At 40.3% G+C, this 19,437-nt stretch overlaps 1 protein-coding gene across 1 annotated transcript; it reads left to right on the forward strand.

The window, feature by feature from the left end:
* Nucleotides 1-2,674: 2,674 nt before the first annotated feature.
* drd2a (dopamine receptor D2a) lies at nucleotides 2,675-18,117 on the forward strand (the record flags this gene model as incomplete). The annotated part of the gene is made up of 7 exons (XM_079272565.1): nucleotides 2,675-2,968; nucleotides 7,243-7,352; nucleotides 11,404-11,540; nucleotides 13,099-13,307; nucleotides 16,581-16,667; nucleotides 16,963-17,356; nucleotides 17,921-18,117. The coding sequence occupies exons 1-7, from the start codon at nucleotides 2,690-2,692 to the stop codon at nucleotides 18,115-18,117; spliced, it is 1,413 nt and encodes a 470-aa protein (XP_079128691.1). The 5' UTR covers nucleotides 2,675-2,689.
* Between the last annotated feature and the right edge of the window lie 1,320 nt (nucleotides 18,118-19,437).

A 19,437-nucleotide genomic window follows, 5' to 3' on the forward strand; every position in this document is an offset into this window, starting at 1 on the left:
TCAGGCTATTCCCAAAGTGAGCCCTTCTGCCCCGCATTGCTCTGTACCTGCACCTGACGGTCAGTAGAGTGAGGTGGTGATCGAGAGAGTGAGCGATGTCCCGGTTGAAATGCGTGCAATGGCCTTATTGTTTAGCTCTGCTAACCGTTAGCATTCTGTCAGACGACACACATACAGAAAAATCTGTGTTGACTTCAGATGTGTTTTGTTTATTTTTTATTTTGGGTTATATTTGCTTTGAGCAAGTCATTGTTAAACATTGTGTAATTGTGATACTCATTACCCGGAGAGGTTGACAGGAGATATACATGTCTAAAACGTTATTGTACATAAATATGAACAGAAATACAAAACACAAAGAAGTTATTCATGGGGTTCCCAGGTCACAAAGGAAAGAATCATTTGCCCACACAACCCTGTGTTAGATCCTTTAGTGCGGAGCCTCTCGCTTGACCAGCTGCCCTCAACTACAACTGACAGTGTTTTGGGGTGGAAGGCAAACAGGGATTAGAATTAGCAGCTCCTGCTGGACTGCAGGTGCCTGTGCAAAGGTGGTAGGGATCTGGGTTTGTGTTATTCTCTAAGTACTTATGATATGCTCAAATATGTGGGTGTCTGTTAGCGTATCAATGCATTTAAATAACAGGGTTCATGTTTTAGTATTTAAGATTCCCCCATCTTTTACATCGGAGTCACATTATGAGTCAATATCTTCACTCCCCGTATGGAGAGGAGGAATGATTACAGTGGCCAAAAGCTATTTTAATATCCATAATGGACAGTCATCACGAAGCGTAATCCAGGGAGCATCTTGGACTTTAAAATGTCTGCATGAATGCCCTTGGCTAGAGACAGGTGGTAACAGCGACATATAACAGTCATTACCTGACAAGTACAACAAGCGAGAGTCACAATGAAAAAAACATTCGTCAGAAACAATTACGTAGGTAAGAAAATAATTGTTGGGTTGTGGAAATGCAATTAGGTGCAGTGATAAAAGGAGTTAGAAGTAGATGACGATGTGAAGAAGATTGTAGTCGGCAGGAGCAGCAGCCTGAAAGGCCGGAGAACCAATTACAGTGTAAGTGAGCGAGAAGGAAGGAATGAAAATAGAGCTGGTGACGTGTAGGATGACGTAAACATTAATCTAGACGGGTATGAGGGAGCTGCACTGCTATGGATTTTGTAAAACAGGATGTATTTGGATGGTTTTTTTTACGTTATTCTGAAAAGATGACACATATAACTTCATTAAGTTTGCAACAGTGATCTACATAATAAACAGTAAAAGTGACAAATCAGAGAGCAGGATGATGTAGACTTCAGATATTCATAACAATTTCTAGTCTGTGATTATATACCTTACAGTATATGTTTTAAGCAAAATGCAGCAGAAGCGCAGTCAATTTGTGGACTGTCATTATGCGACCAGGACCTCCTGTCGCAATACTAAATATTCACTCAATATAAAGTGTTCCACCGTTAGACTGACAGACCCAAGGTCCTTAGAGGATTGACATTAATAATGCATAATGGTGCAGTGTGGCTACTATCTGATACATTGGTTAAGCACAAACATATTCTTGAAATGCTTTTTTTTTCTGCCTGACAATGCAAGTCATACCATGATAATTGAATATTTACTGCAGTTTCAAATAGATTATAAATGTGCAGCGGCACTCATTACTTTGATGAAACAAAAGCTCTCATGTTGTGATTTCCTGCCACATTTCCAGTAATGAGGGTATCCTGATATCATGGGGATCTGTCATAAGGATCACATGGAAGACAGCTCCATTGTTTGTTTGTTTGATGCGATGCTAAAGCCCTAAACAGTATACCACTCCCCTTTAAGGCCCACTGTGGAGTTTTTTGTCCACAAGTAGCACTATGGAGCATTATTTAGATGAGCATGAGCAGTTTTGTTTGTATCTCAGACTCTCCAAGCGTCCGATGCAAACAAAACCCTCGAGGTAAACAAACTTTAAAAGCTTGAAAGCAAAAGTATTTCGTATGTTTGCTCTGCCTCAAGGATACAGTGTGTTTCGATGTGAAGCACTCGCTGTAAATGCAATTGTGTTTATATACAAGGAAACTCCACAGGGTACCTTTTTCAAAATTCTCTGAATTCTGTTTTGAGTATCACCTCTTACTTCCTGAAAAAAAAGAATGAAATGGGAAGCACATTTATGTGCATATGAGGCAGATGTGCGCAGACACACATCACATGCTCACGTCACATCTAAGATATCTATCATGATATGTTCTGGTTAATCAAGACTTCCGGCTTTTGAGTCGTTTTATGTACACTCACCAGCAGCTGAACTCTATTTCTGCCAGTTCAATAAAGGAACTTTTAATGTCTTGGTTTTTCACTTTAGGTTCATTCGAGGTTTTATCAGAAGGAAGCATGTTAAATGCCTTCTGCATCATTTTATTCGCATTTGGAATATCCACTATAATTCAGAATAAAGATGCACCCAGTACTACGTTTGGCACGGTTTAAGCGATTCATAGAAAAATGGCCTCTGCCTAGCAATTACTGCAGGAATACAGATCATCCAAAAAGTTAGTTTTTTTGTTTTCTCCAGAAGCTGCACACATTCACATAAACACAACTACATTAAAATGCTGTTTTTCTCTCTTTGTGTCTGTAGGGCCCGTACTTGGCCTTCGTCACTCACAGCTAATGGATGTCTTTACCCAGTATGCCTACAATGACAGTTTCAATGACAATGAAACATGGAGCTTCAACAAAACAGATCAAGAGCAGAAGCACCCTTACAACTACTATGCCATGCTGCTTACTCTGCTCATCTTCGTCATTGTCTTCGGCAACGTGCTGGTGTGCATCGCTGTGTCCAGAGAGAAGGCCCTGCAGACCACCACCAACTACCTGATTGTCAGCCTTGCTGTTGCTGACCTCCTGGTGGCCACACTGGTTATGCCCTGGGTTGTCTACTTAGAGGTAGGATACACAACATTTACACACATGCTGCACACTCTTTGTACATAGATAACTCGACATGCTCCGAGCAGCCGACATGCTCTCCGCACCTGTAAAGCTACAGACTACATCTTTTTTCTCTGTGCTATCTTTTGTCATTGAAAACTAAATAAAGTGATTTGCAGACTTGCAGGATAACGTCTATGAAAAGATTCCTGTTTTTAGAGTATCTCCATTATAACGAATGTGTCTCCCGGCAACAACACATCAGAACACTGACAACATCAAAATGTCAGACTGGTGTATTCAGTCAGCGGTCAGATGTATATGAATAATCTTTCCTGATTCTGGGATATATCATTTTGCATTCACTGCTGTGTGGGATAATGCAGACCTGCTTTTTTTGTTTGTTTCTTTAAAGCAGACACATCGATGCCTGCTAAACAGTGCAACCTAAAACAGAACAGAGACTCGGGTCTGCATAGAATAATCTCCAATCTACTGAATCAATAGCAAGCAGGATGTGAGCTATTTTTCAGACGAGACTCTTTCTATCTCTTGATCGTTGCTCATTTCTTCTGTCTATCTTCTCACTCCCAGCATTATTTCTGACCATCAGGCTTTAGGTCACGCTGTCTGATGTAGAGAAAGGCAAACTAAGACGACAGGGACCCTAATCCTCCTGTGCCTCTCACTGATTCATGATAATTATGCCTCTGATCAGATTACAGTGTTTAAATCGATAGGGTGTCATGGTGTCTGCCTGTCTCCACGGATGTATGTTTGTACATACAGCACAGTGGTGACTAGCATTGTATCAAAGTCATCTTACAGGGATAGCAATAATGTTGCTAACATTAACACTGTTTTTTTTTAATCAGAATTATTTACTTGGTCAGCTAAGTCCACACAGAGGGCGCCGACATTAAAGCAATGTAGATATGAGAAAAATGACAGTTTGCCTCATATCAAAGCTCTGAATTGTAGCATAAAACATTCTCAATAAAATATGAGTTTTGATATCATAGCAGAAAAGTGAGTCCCTGATGGTGTAAGGTGTTATAGCTGCATAGGTGGACAACACATTTCGAGAGTGGTGGAGCCGCTCTGAAACTTTCATAAAATATAAGTAACACCACAGTGACACAAATTTGCCAGTTGTGTTTCCTGTATTTTTATAATGCTGGAGACATGCAAACAGCATGAGGCTACCAAGATGCATATTCAGCAGTCAGCTGCTGAATAATAATAAATAATAAATGATAAAGACGGGAGCAATCATTGCACATTTTTGCTCTCCAACCTGAGATAACCATGACATCATCATGACATTGTCAGGGTAATTTTCTCAGCTCACACCAGAGCCACAGATGACATGTTCAATCATTTCCACAGGCTGAGTAGTACTCGTAATGATGAGCATACTGTCGGTCGTGTGTAAAATCTGCAGAGTGCCCCTTTAAAACAGAAAAGAATATACATTTGAAGAGTTTGAAATGTATCTTCTGACCAATTTGTCATTCAACTTTGAGCAATCTGGTGTTTCGTATGTGTTCTGCTCCTTGAGCTCATTTAAACTGGACACAGTGAGGGTGGATTTCTACAGTGTAGGATTGTAGCTCGTTATTTAACGGGCTGAATTTAAATTTCAAATTTTGTCACACATTCATGTGAGCCACAGGAATCTATATCTAGATCAAAGAGGGCCATGATTATTATTTTATTCAGGCTTACAATATAATTGATTCCAGCTCCATCTTGTTCCCCTGACCATTGTTTCGGGGGGGTGCTTATGGTTTCCTGTGCCAACTGATTCTGTGACAATAATATAGAGAGCAGACCTGTTTAAGTTCAGTTCAGTTTCACAAGACTCCAACCATCTTCTTTTTTCATCCTTACACACGAATAACTCCAATTTGGGTGAAAGCCTCCTCAGATTAATATGCTGAGAACTAAATACTGGCGTGTTATCAAAGTCAAAATGGATTATCCAGCATGTGTTTGGTGTGTCAGGCCTCCTGCTAATGTGAGGTAACATAGACAGAGAATTGTATAAATCCTTGAACATAAGAATATTAGGTAGGAGTGGGAATGTTGATATTTAAACATCTATATGTAATATATTGCTGGAGACTCAAAACGGCTTGCAGCTATTCTTGTCTGGAAGAATTTTATTTATACATTTCAGGACAAGCATCTCCCATCAGAGACACGGCCCAAAACACTTTGCTGTACAATATTGTTCTTTTGTTTGTCTCTTCTTTGTTACAAATAACAACCTCCAACTGTGTGCATGGCTTGAGGATTCAGAGCTTGTTTAAAATCAAAGTGAATTAGAACAAAAGCTACATACAAGAACAACACATGTAAAGCCAGACAACCAACAATTGGGCTACAAAACACACTTAAACATTTCCAAGGAAAATAAAAAAAGTCCAGTTTAAAATCAGATTACAGTTCAGTCGAGGATCATATACAAAACCAAGATGAGTGTGTATCCATAGATGAATATGATCATCCAGCCATCCACCATTGTGACACAGAGATAAATGATAAGTATTTGACATGAAATATGTTCCTTCTTAACTGCTGTTTGACTCGTCTACTTAGTCTTAGTTTTTTTATGCAAGCACCGAAACATTTCTGCTGTGAATGGTCTTATATTTATGAAGTTTGTTGTGAAAGACAGACAATTTTAGATGAAAGAGCAGAGAGCGTCAGTTTCCTTTCACTCTCAAATTGGAACTTTCAACCACGTTCTCAGTTCCCCAGACCGTGGTATTGCATTTTCAATTTGCCAACACCTTACCTTTGTAAATTAAATCAGAATGCTGACACATTCCAAATTATCATAGCTATGTTGTTATGAATGGAGTTTAAAAACTCCCACAATCTTTTAGCAAATGTTTGTTTTGATTTCATTGCCTGAAACAAGCAATAATATCCACCGAACGTGTTTCCCCACATTGATAGGAATAGATCCGTGTTGCAGCCACAAGGGTCTCTAAATGGTTTTCAGGTATTGTGCGGCTCTTTAATTTGTTACGGGCTGCAGCACTGATGTGGATGTAAAAACGCACGGTTGAGTGGGTGTAGCTGGTGAGAGGAGCTACCTGTGGATTGTCATATACCTGTAAAGATCAAGAACAAGGAAATTCAGTGATGGGAGAGAAACAGAGGATAGTGTAGAGATACCAAGAAGACAAACTGAAGCAAAAGGAAAAATGCAAAAGAAGAAGAGAGAAGAGGTTGTGACAGAGAGTAGGACGCTCATCAGGCTGGCAGATGATTCATAATCTACTGTCGTGCTCACTAGCAACCACAATAAGCTGTCGTTTAATTTTATGAAGACATGTTTTAGTGACATAGATTAACCTGCCACAGAGAGGCAAGAGTTGCTCCCCGACTCTCATATCTCTTAGCTTTTTCAGAGCCGTGGGAGGAAGCAGGTATGGATGTAGTGACAGGCAAGGTGGGTGGCACCGGGCAGCTCAGCATCACCGATGATGGTGGTTTCTTCTTGGGGTTTGACTATGAATTTGAGAGCAAGAGTTTTGAATAGATTGAAAGGCACCTGGGGCACCAGACCAGGATGCATGCTAAAGGGTAATTACCTCACTAACACTAAGGGTGCCTGTAGTTCTGCTGTAACCTATAGTGTTTAATTCCGCCTGTTCATTAGTTGTGTACTTGTCAAAACTAGAAATGTTTTGCGTTCTGTTTAATGTTTCATTTGTCGGTTTTCAAGTTTGTGTTTGTGTTGTCTGAGGTGCTTGTTTTTGATTGTAATTTTGGATTTTAGGATTTTGATTTTAGGATTTTGAACTGTAACGTGTAACTTCAATGATCACTTAAACTATGACTGCCCATCGAGGGAGTGGTGTTGGACATTTGCTTCAGCTGTAATTGTACATTAGTTACTGTCAATGTTATTCTGTACAATAAATACTGTCCCCTACAATTAAAAAATAAAATAAAATCAGATAATCGCTCCACCATGTCAGGTGTAACATTATTTTGATAACATTAATAGACTCTGTGTATATTGTAAAATGCACTTGCAATTAATCACTTTAGTTGAGACAGCTGTTCAATCCGTTTCCTGTCAGACACCATTTACAACTGAGAACATTCTGATTCGTATCATGCTTATTCAAGCATGATAACTGCATGACTTTATTATTGTGATTGCTTTTTGATGAAGAATTAAGACATATTGTTTCTGCCAATGTGCAGCGTTTCTTTCTGTTGACTGTTGCTGTAAACTGCCATTTGTTGATGTTTTTCTCTTCTAGGTAGTGGGAGAGTGGCGCTTTAGTAAGATCCACTGTGACATCTTTGTCACTTTGGATGTGATGATGTGCACAGCCAGCATCTTCAATCTCTGTGCCATCAGCATTGATCGGTAAGTTTGCCAGTGCATAGATTGTTTAGGGCTGCCTGTCATGATTTCTTCATTGATTTTCAAAGGAAATCTTTAAGAGCATGACCATCAAAGTCCACATATCTGACTAAAAAAGTTTATTTCACACCATTCACAACACCTTTATTGTCTGTATATCTATATGGTGCGCACTCGTCGTAATTACTGGCTGCCAGATGTTCCAGAGTTATAAATTTGAATATCTGAAAATGCTGCAATATCTATAAAAGTGTGCATAATGTATTGAGACATGTGCTCAGGAGAATAAATCTCCATAAAAATATGGAAAAGTGGAACAGCAGAAGCCACTTGTGCCACTTTGCTTCTTTGCGCCAAAATATTTTGTTTTTTTTTCAAACTTTTCCACTGTGCAAACACAGCCTTCCTTTTTCATTCCTACAACCACCTTCTTGAAAATATCAACATTGCAATATCTGAACATATCCAAAAACCTGTTGATATGCTTCATAATGTTTGAGAGTAGCTGTGTTTCTCCTTCTATGAGTGGGCATTTATTTTGGGCAGGCGTCATTACTCCACCTTCACAAACTGTTGGCCTGTTGGTTTGTGTACAGCGCACGGAAACAGGCAAGAGGCTGTGTGTCACGAAGTGCAGTAAAAACTCCAATCGAGACACATTTTCATATTGCGCTGTCTACATGTCCAAACTTCTTAGCCACAAAACCCAAATTATATCGGCACATCTTGAAATGCTCCATTTGGAGTAAAGCCTGAAACCTTCAGAATATCCAAAGGGAATATGATGTCAACATGACCCGTATCAAATTCAGAACATTGTCATATTCAGAATAATAGTGGAATATGAGTGTGCATGTCAATGTAGTCTCTTTCGGGGGTAGCTACAAGTGCAACAGAGCACACTTCTATTACTGCACATCTGACCCGCATTCATCAGTGATGATGGGTATGGTTAGAGGTGCAGCAGGCTTGAAACTCTCAGACAGAGAAGGCAGTGAAACACTTCTTTTCAGCCTGATGTTAAGGCTATCTGTAATAATGGGGAAGAAATCTATACATTTAAAGGTCCAAATCCATTCAACCCTAATGGAAACAACAGTTAGATGTAAGAAAATATGTGTATGAAATATATGAAACTGAAAACGTGTCAAGTGTATGTTAATTGTGTTAGCGAGCTTATACTTTCAAATTCAGCCGATACGGTGCCACATTTGCATACCTTGACAGTTGTGTCTACAGCCACCAAAATGTGCTCTCCTATAGCTAGTTTTTGGTCTAGTTTTTGGTTTTTGGTAGGGAAATATCTGTCCTTAGCTCTTAAATGCTCCACTGTATTCACCAGCAACTCACTAAGTGTAACTGTCTGCTTGGTGCAGCCAGCGCAGGTATTGTAAAGTGGATTGCTAGAGCTTTTCTGCCGCTGCTGAAAACAATGCAGTGAGAGTAAATCGATACAATAATGTTAAATGTTAAAACAAAACAACGAGCAGAAAGGGAACTGCAAAGTTAAGTGATGTGAGTGTGTTATTACGAGCGACCCCTTGCATCCACCTCTTGATTTGTTTTAATTTACAAATGTTGATTACAGCAGGGATAGGTACAACGTTTTACACAGAGTTCTATTTAAAAGGAGGTGCAGTTCACGACAGAGCCTCCTCGTCCTGGATTCATTAATGCTTTGTCCAAAAACTAATTGACTTATTTAGTGTAACTGGCATGATGACTTATTGAATAATGACACAAATGATCACAAATTGTTGAAGGGAGCGGAAAGCTAAATCTTTCAATAAACTGTAGGAAGCAATCATGTACTGTTGACAACCAGAGTATGTATTTAAAGTGTGAGAGCTTTGTCCCTGTCCCTGTTTGTCCCAGCGAGGACATAGAATTACTCATATTTTCCTTTTTATAGAATTATGTCAAGTTTACTTTGATGATTCTCGGCTTGGCTGCATTTTCAATCTTGAATCTATATGCAAAACAAATACTCACGGTCATCACACACATACACAATTTCAACTGTTGCCGAAGTGAATAGATTACCGTAGAATGCTAATGTTTCATACGTGGAGAAAAGCATATCAAAAGTTACTCTGAATAATCTCATGGTCTCATTGTTTGAGGGTTTTTGAAATTAATGTTACAAGAGAGGAATAGCATCAAGAAAGAAGGTTTGTTAGTTTACGCAAATCAGCTACTTACATCCTCTTTAAAAGCAGAAGGCCATAGGCATAAGGCGAAACTGCTTTTGTGTAGGAGGTGATATTAACATACACATGCCAAATGTGATTTAATCGAACTTAAATTGTGTTGCCAAAAGACAGACTGTTTTTAAATTGAACCACAAGACACTTTACGATCATAACGCTCTCAGTCAATCATAATGTGCACTTAAATATCAAGCATATCAGAGGAGTTAGCCTTGAACTTAAGTGACATGAAGTAAGGCAAAATTAGTAATATCTGAATGTGTTTACAGTAAACTACTTCAAATTTGATGAGAAAAAAACGAAAGGCTGTTTGAACTGTTTACATAGTAACATACACGCTGAACTCTCTATGATATTCCATTAATGTGACATAAAATATGATTATGATGATCCTGAAAAAATAGGTCTGGTGTCATGAGAGTTTCTCCGACATCGCCGATGATTTGAGCTGTATGACCTGTGAATAAATGCAGGATATCCCTCTCATTTGGTCTGCAGAAAAGCATAAACATCTGTGGACTTGTCTTGCCTGTGCTTGGTAGCGTGTCACAAGATTTAATATGAGAGACAATACGTTGCTTTTACGATTGTTCTAGTTAGGTATATTTACTATATGTGATTGGCAACCCTTCAATGAATTTGGATTATAGATTCATTTAAAAGCTGTACTGTACCAACACTTGATGTGGGATGCAAAATTGCACATCCCTTTTATTAAGAACTGCAGCTGTAATGCATATATCATTTATGCTGCTATTTATGGCAACTGTTATTCAACCATATGAGAAGAAAGACCTTTATTCACATTAATGGTCATGATTAATTAATAATTAATAAAACCGAGTGCAGATTCTCCCTTTAATTACATTAAATTCCCTGTGAAGTTGTCTTGTAAAAAGTGTATTCTCGAGGCCTAACAAATGTGTTGAATAAATTTCCTTCCTGTCTCATAAGTCATTGACAAAGCTGCCTTCATAGACACCATCTTACTGTAAATTGTTCTTACATCTGTGTGTTTATGTTGTCCTTTTTTAGGGAAAAATTGCACGTTCAATTTATTTCACAATGGATAACATAGTATTTTTACTATGCCTGATCTTTTCTGAAGCTAAGTTGTGCTATCTCTGTGTTACCAAGTGTAATCTATATCCAGCCCCAAAATTGTGATTCAGGAGCAAGTGGACGAAAAAATATAACTGTCAGTCATGTTCTGGAAATACAGTTTTCTTTTGGCCTTGCAGCAGCACTGTACATCATAACATTTAGGCCTGTTAGTCAGGTTTTTCCCATACCCAAGGCTTCTTTTATCCAAGACCTTGGTACAGTTCGTTGCACAATCCTTGACAACAAACATAATATAATTTCCTTAGATGTATTCTTATTTCTCTTGTGTGTTTCCATAAAGAAACCCAAACAAAACAGTCTTGTCTTTTAAACCAAATTGCACAGAAGTCGATGCATGACACCGGGTACAAAACTGCCCTGGTGATTACAAGCTCACTCATAAGGTCAACCAATGCAGCAAGCTTAAATCATAAGGTCTTTCCTGGGAGAGAAACTCGACATTACAGTTCCTCCTCTTCATGTAAACTGCAGTTCACAGCACAAAGCTGTTTCCAAAGCGCCTGCCGACATCAAACACGTCCTGATCAAAGATGAAGAAAGAGAACTAGTAAGAGAAAGGGAATACATTCAATAAGATCTAACATGAATAAATTCAAGCCATGCAAATTTTACGACAAAGATTTTCTTCATAGTTTCCCTGTTGTCTTGTAGAAAGGTGTTTTTTGATGTTATTTTCGTACATTCAAATGAAGTGGCTATTTTTTCTTCACCCCTTACAGTTACACAGCAGTTGCAATGCCAATGCTGTACAATACTCGCTACAGCTCCAGGAGAAGGGTCACAGTAATGATCTCTGTGGTGTGGGTACTATCTTTCGCCATATCGTGCCCCCTATTGTTTGGCCTAAATAACACAGGTAAGAAAGGGTACAATTCATATGATAAATGTTTTTTTTATGGTGTGTGAGTTAACTGGTGGAGCAATAGCGGTGCCATACTGTATTATTCATGGAGCAGCCACTGCAAAGTATAGTACAGCATGTACAACATAGACACATTGTAAAGATGAAGTATCTATTCTTGCCCATGCTTTCATTGCACATTCTACAATGCAGCATTATGTTACAAAAGTCAATTTAAGCTACCCATGCCAGCAAACAATTACCTCATGTAACAAGCGAACGACATCCCTTTAGGTTGCTTATTACACAAAACATGGGCTTTAATGTAGGATTCCAGTTAAAGCAGATTAAGGGCTTCTAAGACGTGTTGCTGACCAGCTCATGTGGCTCGATTCCTGTCTCTTTGAAGCTTCACTCATCCCTTTGAGTGCATTGATGTGATGTTGATTTTGCCGGAACTCAGATCTTTGGATTTGTGAGCCCCACACCCGTTTTTAAGTTGAGGAGTGACAGTTTACTACTGTGAGCTTTGAGAAATCTCAAAGCAGAGAACCATGACCAGCAGGAACCTCTAAAGCTGAAGCAATTTGTTAATATGCTTTATCAACTTATATTTCACATATTCGTTTTTAAATGTTTTTTTATTAAAAGCATGTCAAATTGTGGCATGTGAGCAGATTTGTCAGAGGTCACGATCGATCATTTCAAAGACTTTAATTGATTACAATGACTTTATATTTGTGTAAACAGACTGCATCCTCTGTAGTGCTTTTACCCAAAGCACTGTTCAATGTGCCTTCTATTCACCCACGCACACAGTCACAGGTTTGTGTGCTTGGCTGCATGCATGTGTGAGAGTGTACATTTGGAAAGCGATTCAAAATGAAAGGGACATTTGAGCCAATTAGCATGCAACTTCCAAGTTGGGGGAATCAAGCACTGAAAACGCTGGATCCTATATTTCCCATGATGCCTACCCCCGTGTGTTACACAGGTTTCCTGTTCTTAAGATTACATTATATTGTTCTCAAAGGCTGAATAGGAGTCCTACTGACAAGGAAACAGAATTTAATTTGTAAAATTGGGCTTCCCCTTTAATGGACAACCCGCTCTGTCTCCTGAGCCACAGCCATCCTGAAGTGTGAAGATAGCAAGTTGTGAACATGAACTACGCAATTACTGTGACATCTACAGTATCCATGACAACTGTTGCTATCTAAGCTTGTTGGGCAACAATTGTTCCTTAATCTGGAGTTGCCCTTTAGGGACTGAAGTTTACTGGGTCCATTTTTGCAAAGAGAAGTTAAGCCCTGCCACTTTCTGGTGGAACACCACCTTATTTCAGAAATAAATGTTGAATATTTGTCGACAGCAAAAGATTTTTTTTTTTTCATCCCGTTTGAATTGTGCCATGAATTACACATATGTTTGTCAATTTGAAATATAATTTTGCACGTCAAAAAAAAAGGTTTTGCAGTAAAACTAATAAAGTATAAGACTGAAAATACCTCATTTGGAAAAGAAAATTGGGGTTTTGGGGGGGCCTTTATTCACTCTTTGCTTATCTCCACAGCTACACGTGATGGGTCTCTCTGTGTGATCGCCAATCCGGCCTTCGTGGTATACTCCTCCATAGTGTCCTTCTATGTTCCCTTCATCATCACTCTGCTGGTTTATGTGCAAATTTATGTGGTACTGAGAAAGCGCAGGAAACGTGTCAACACCAAACCGAAGCAGCGCGTCTCTCAGGCTGCCCAGCCGGATGGGGCCACTTCGCTGAAGGTGAGCGTGCAATATAGCTGCTTTTACTACAGTCATAAAGTTATTACGATAAAAAAATGAAACGGATTAATTTACACCTTTTATTATACTAGAGTCTTCATTTTACTTTGGAAAAACAGTGAGCAACATTAAAAGGTCAAGGCTCAGTTCTAACTCACACAGGCTCCGACCTCTACTGGACTTTATGGGTAATGCTCTCTTCCAATCATGAGCATGTGTTTACCCACCCACCCATATACCATAGACTGTATATACGAAGTGTGTGTAGTCCTCGTGACGTCATTCACTGGTTTGTGTACTGCCATTATGAAGCCCAGAGTTTGGCGTTTTGGTTGCGCCATCTTGGCTTACGGCCGTCACCATCTTGACTTTTTGCAACAAGTGATTGAGAGTGACCATATTTTGACTGGGGAGTTGTGACATAGAGACCCCGTATACGGCTCTTGTAGTGGTAGGGACCTGTCAATTATAAGGTAGCCCACCCTAAAGCATACTCTAAGCAGAATTTACTGAATGAACATCATGCTCTATTGAAGAATACTGGAAATTAGGGATTAAGACCATGAACTCATGTTTACAATCTTTACTGAGGTAATAAATAAAGTGAGAGGAAGGGTCATTTTGTCAAGAACTTCCATACAATCAAACTTCTTTTTTTAAACCACAGCGGTTGCCCCTGCTGGCCAGTAGAGAGAACGCACGTTTAAGATACTTCAGCATTGGCTTCAGTTTTATCAGAACTGGAGGTTGCTGCCTGATTTGCACACTGACTGCCTACCTCCACAGATGGAGTTGCTGCTTCAAGAATCTCATCAGTACCCATCTTCACAGGACCTGCTTTAAGTGCCTCGGCATGGATCACGCAAAGAGTGGTGTTCAGCAATCACCAGCCTTCCCAGCATGCCGAGCACTGCCCAGGATTTGACACCAGCAGCTGTTTACATCTACAGCTTAGATCTGATGCTTTGCTGCAATGAGAGCGAGCTGACGAGAATGACGCTGTCGAAGGCCCCGTTCCAGCTGCCAACGTTTCGCTGCTACCTCCCATCATAAATGATATGACACGTCTCTGTCTGCAGATGATAAAGACATCTTTTCGGCAGACAATACTTCAGTTGCCCATGGAGGTCCAACATCTCCCAGCTTGGACTTAAGTGATGACCACTGCGGGTCGAGTAATGTTTCTAGCCACTGTGAGCTCCCGCCATTTGTGGTTGGGAATCAAATCATTCCTTTGAAAGGACAAAGATGATCTCCTGGGAGCCCCAGTTGTTACAGATGGACTCTTTGAATCAATTCCATCTGTCACTCAGCGCTTTAAAGAGAAATCACAGTTCAGCCATCATCTGCAGTTCATTCACTCTTAGGGAAGCTGAGCAACTAGCATAACAACACAACGATTAGAATGAGAAAGCGTTTGCGAGACAGGGGACCCACTCCACTTCTCCCAGCATCACCCACAGCGCAGCCGAGGTGAACGATTCAGTTTAGCACAAAGTGGGCAACGGGTCTGCTTGGAGCAGAGAAATTACTGTCTGGCGTCTCAATGGGACGTGTTTCCCAGGCGCCCCCAAACAACGCAGTGGTGAGGTTTTGCGCCTCATTCCGTTTGATGTTGTTAATTAATGACTTTATTAATATATAATAAATGTTACGATTTCATTTGATGCTGTTGATAATGTGAAAAATGTTTTGATTGAACAATTTAGCTTTGTAGAACATATTTGCCTGCCATCGGCTGATGATGCAGACCTTAGCCTTTTCCAACCCTGTTGTGGTCAATAGGGTGAATCTATCCTACCACGAAGAGATGGATTACCTCTCAGCAGAGATCCAAGACCTGTTACAGAAACAGGCAGTGTCCGGCGTCCCCATTCACGACAAACAGAAAAGGTTTACTCAGCGTACTTCCTGGTTCCCAAGAAGACAGGAGATTTCAGGCCTGTCTTGGAGTTTCGCATCCTAGATCTAATTTCTCGATCTTCTGCGCCTGCAGAGGTGATTTGCCAGCCTTCGTTTGGATGCAAAGAAGCACAAGCGAGTTGTTACCATTCCCCCCTCCCTGACGGGTTGGGGAGGGAACTGCCTCAGAGGAGTGGTCATTCTGATAGCTCCAAATCACTGAATGGTACGCAGAAGAGACTTCGATGATGGTGGCCCAGCCCTGGACCATCCCCCAGTTCTGGGGGGATCAGGAGGTGGGGACAATATGCACGCTGCCCATTCTGGGCCATCCTCTCCAGGCTTGGCTCCTCAGAGGAACAGGCTGAAGAGGACTGATCTGTCTGCTCAGGTTGTGCACACCATCCAGGTGGTTAGAGCGGGATGCACCATTGCCTGTTACAAGGCGAAGTGGTCAGGGTTCCAGCACTGGTGGGAGAAAAGGAGGCTAGATCCCCTGTTCTGTGTGGGGTCTATGCTCTCCTCTTTGCACTGTGGGCGAGAGACCTGTCTTTGGCCACCCTCGTGTGAAACGATTCCTGCAGGGGCTCAGGAGGCAAAGCTCAGTATTGCTTACCTCCTCCACGCAGTGGGAACTGCTATTGCTGCTTGAAGCCTTGGTGAAGGGTTCCTTTGAAACTCTTGAGCGCTCCTCTCTGCAAGCGCCATGTCAGGACCTATCCAAGAAATGCCTTCTTTGTGAGTTAGAACAAAGGTTACACTACCCTAGTTCTATAAGCACAGGCAGAGCCCAAGGGGCCTTGCAGGGTATTTGAGGGCCCTCAAATACCTTTTGCATTTCTGATTATTGATTTTACTGACATATTGCAGCTCAATTCTCTCTGCACAGGAAGTCAAGTAATAATTTTCATCCAGTGCACTGCATGCATGGTTTCACTGTGTGTGTGTGTGTGTGTGTGTGTGCGCGTGTGTGTGTGTGTGTTTATAGAATGAGGTCAGGAAGTAAAACGGACATGGGATTTTGCAGGGAATATGGCTGACACATTATTATACAATTGAATCTATGAAGTGGTTGTATGGCAGCATATTGACTGCGAAAAATAACACAATATAAATAAAACACTTATACCGTCAATTGTTGGATGAGTTTGCATCATCTTGGTGAAATAACCTCAGGCAATTGCTTACACGCTCAAGTAGATGGACTTGCAGCTGCAGATCAGATTGTTGCTAAACCACCTTTCTTCACCATGCTCGATATAGCCTCACTTGACTCGGTAGGCTGTGGGACCTGTGCTTCGACAGCCCTTTTGTCACTTGTGCTTTGACTTTGTAACCTCTCCTTGCCTGACACAGCTGTTTTCTTTTCAGGATAAGTGCACTCATCCAGAGGATGTGAGGTTGTGCACCATGATTGTTAAATCTAATGGGAGTTTTCCTGTCAACAAGAAGAAAGTGGTGTGTGCTCTTTTTTTGTCATTTTGTGGACTGCATTTTTTTTTGAGAAGATTAATTGTTGGAAACATTTCTGTTCTAACAGTAAACTATTTATCAAGGTGTCGCCTTGACGTTTTCTTCCATTTCTCATCAGAAAATATAGCTTGAAAAGGCACCTTTCTGTTTGTGTGAACACAGCAAACCTAAGCTAAAGACTGAAAGTGTGATCATTTGTTATTTTAAATGCCACCCATTGCCTGGATAAAACATTACCATCTGAATCGTTGTTTTTTCTGCTCCTCCTGATGTTGCATAGATATTCATCAAAGATGGAGTTAATGAGGGGGAAGATCTGGAGCTGGATGAGCTGAACAACCGTGGCTGCAGCCAGAAACAGAAACAGAAGCAGCAACCACAGTGTGCTCTAGGAGACACTCCGGCCACAAGCCACCAGCAACTGATGCCCAACAAGGCCAACGCTAGCCCCACCTCCACACCTCCCACACCTGCCGAGGAAGGCCAGGAAGCAGAAAAGAATGGAGATCCTACCAAGGAGGCCCTCGGGGATCCAGCACCCATTGTTGCCAAAGCCTTCCAGACGCAGACCTTACCTAATGGCAAGACTCAGACCTCTGTGAAAACCATGAGCAAGAGAAAGATCTCCCAGCAGAAGGAGAAGAAGGCCACCCAGATGTTAGCCATTGTCCTTGGTAAGTTGGTTTACTTGTAACTTAGTTTTTTTCATGCATTCACTTTCATATGAATAATTTACAATGAGTGACATAAAAGTTAAATGAAATGCTGTTTTACGTGAATATGCACGTCAAAGTGGAACTCACACCGTGTGAAATTATGCATTTCCATAACCAAATAACTAATATGTTTTAAAAACAGTGCTGGACGCTATTCAAACCCATCAAGACTAAATATTTGTTTCTCTTCTAATTTACCACAAACTAATCCTGTAATGTACACTTACACTAGAAAACATGTTTTATTTGCATAAGCCCCAAGCCCTCTTCGATCTCGGCTGCTTCTGTGTTTTTATTTCCATCTCAATTTTGTTTCGTAAGACCTAAAACGGAGCTTGAAAACAAGAAGGGCAGTGATGCAAAAAAATTAATCATTCTAATACTTCTTATACTTAAATTAGACTCCCATACAACTACCCAAATTGGTGTTAATAAATTGGTGTTCAAAATAAGAGCCTGCTTTTTCTTCACTTTTCTGAGTCTCTCTTTTTAATATTCCCCTTTGTTCTTGTATCTCCTCAGGAGTATTCATCATATGCTGGCTGCCGTTTTTCATTACACATATCTTGAACACCCACTGCACGAAATGCAAGGTTCCCGCTGAGATGTATAATGCTTTCACTTGGCTGGGCTACGTGAATAGTGCCGTAAATCCCATCATATACACCACCTTTAACGTTGAGTTCAGGAAGGCATTCATTAAGATCTTGCACTGCTAAACTGCAGCCTCACTTGTCAGACTGAGGGACTGAGGGAAGAGCGATGAATAAAAGAATCTCTTCTGGCAAATACCTCATCCTGTTAAGGAAAACTCACCACAGGGGGAAACTGCGTTCTGCTTTTTCAAGTTATGGAGCTGAGTGACTGAAAAACTGACAGTGTCTTATTGAAAGGCATGTTGGCTCTATATGTGAATTGTTTGTGGAGTCCCGTTCTCCAAATCACTGAATGTAAAACAAAAAATGTCTGTAACAATGACCTGTTTCATGGAGAAAATAAACATGTAGGATCATTGTATTTGTCACATAAGGAGCCATCTGTGTATACCACACACATACAAGTTGCAAACTGCTATTTATTGTGTGTATGTACTTTACATTTTGATGATGGAAATTTACTGCAAAATCTTATAGATATCAAGTCAGTGTTCATTGCAGTGTTAAAACTGATTTGTGAGCTCTTAATCTTAAAACCACTGATTGGAATGTGTATTAAAGACAAGAGACAATTTACTTGCTGTATAATGTGGCTATGCTAATATCCACATTTTTGCAAATTTATGAATTAAAAAATCTTATTATTATTTGCTGTACATGATTTTTATTAAAACATTAACTGTGATTATATGCCTGCAATGGGAACGTGATGCATGCTACACTGCTCCTCTACTTGACTTCTCATGAAATGTATGTTTAACAAAAAGTTACAAAATATGTCCAATAAATGAAGTTATGAGACACTGTAAAGTGCCACATGAATATCAGTGTTTACTGTGTGTCTACAGATACACCCATAAATGATTTGACATTGGTCTGCAGACTCTCTTATTCCCAGGACTGGTTTGCAGTTTGAGTAATGGTGATTACTGGAAGTAACTCAGTGTTGTTCCAGGCCAAACTAATGACCTGCACTGTATGTTGACTTTGCAGCTTCTAGATATCATCATGTGGATGTGTGCAACCCGTGAAGCAGCTCCCAGGGGCCGAGTAAGAATGAGGTGAACTTGGCCAAAACTGAAATAACGGATACAGCAATACATCTTTGTGTTGTTTTGGGTGACAAGTCCTGCATTTCATTTCAATTCAATAATAAAGACATTAGGCCTCATTCACCAATATATTCCTAAGTTTGTTCTTAAATTTGAAAGATCCTCTTTTCTTAAACTTCAGAGTTGTTTGTAACTGTGTTCTTATGATGATGAGTCCCATTGTCTTTGTAAATTGAAGGCATGAGCCAGTTAATTGTATTTAGCATCATGAGATCATCATGAGACTGAAGAGTTGGGTGCACACCGAATTAATGAAATGTTAAGAGAACTA

This window comes from Melanostigma gelatinosum (assembly GCF_949748355.1).
Source record: "Melanostigma gelatinosum genome assembly, chromosome: 7".
Classification (NCBI taxonomy): Eukaryota; Metazoa; Chordata; class Actinopteri; order Perciformes; family Zoarcidae; genus Melanostigma; species Melanostigma gelatinosum.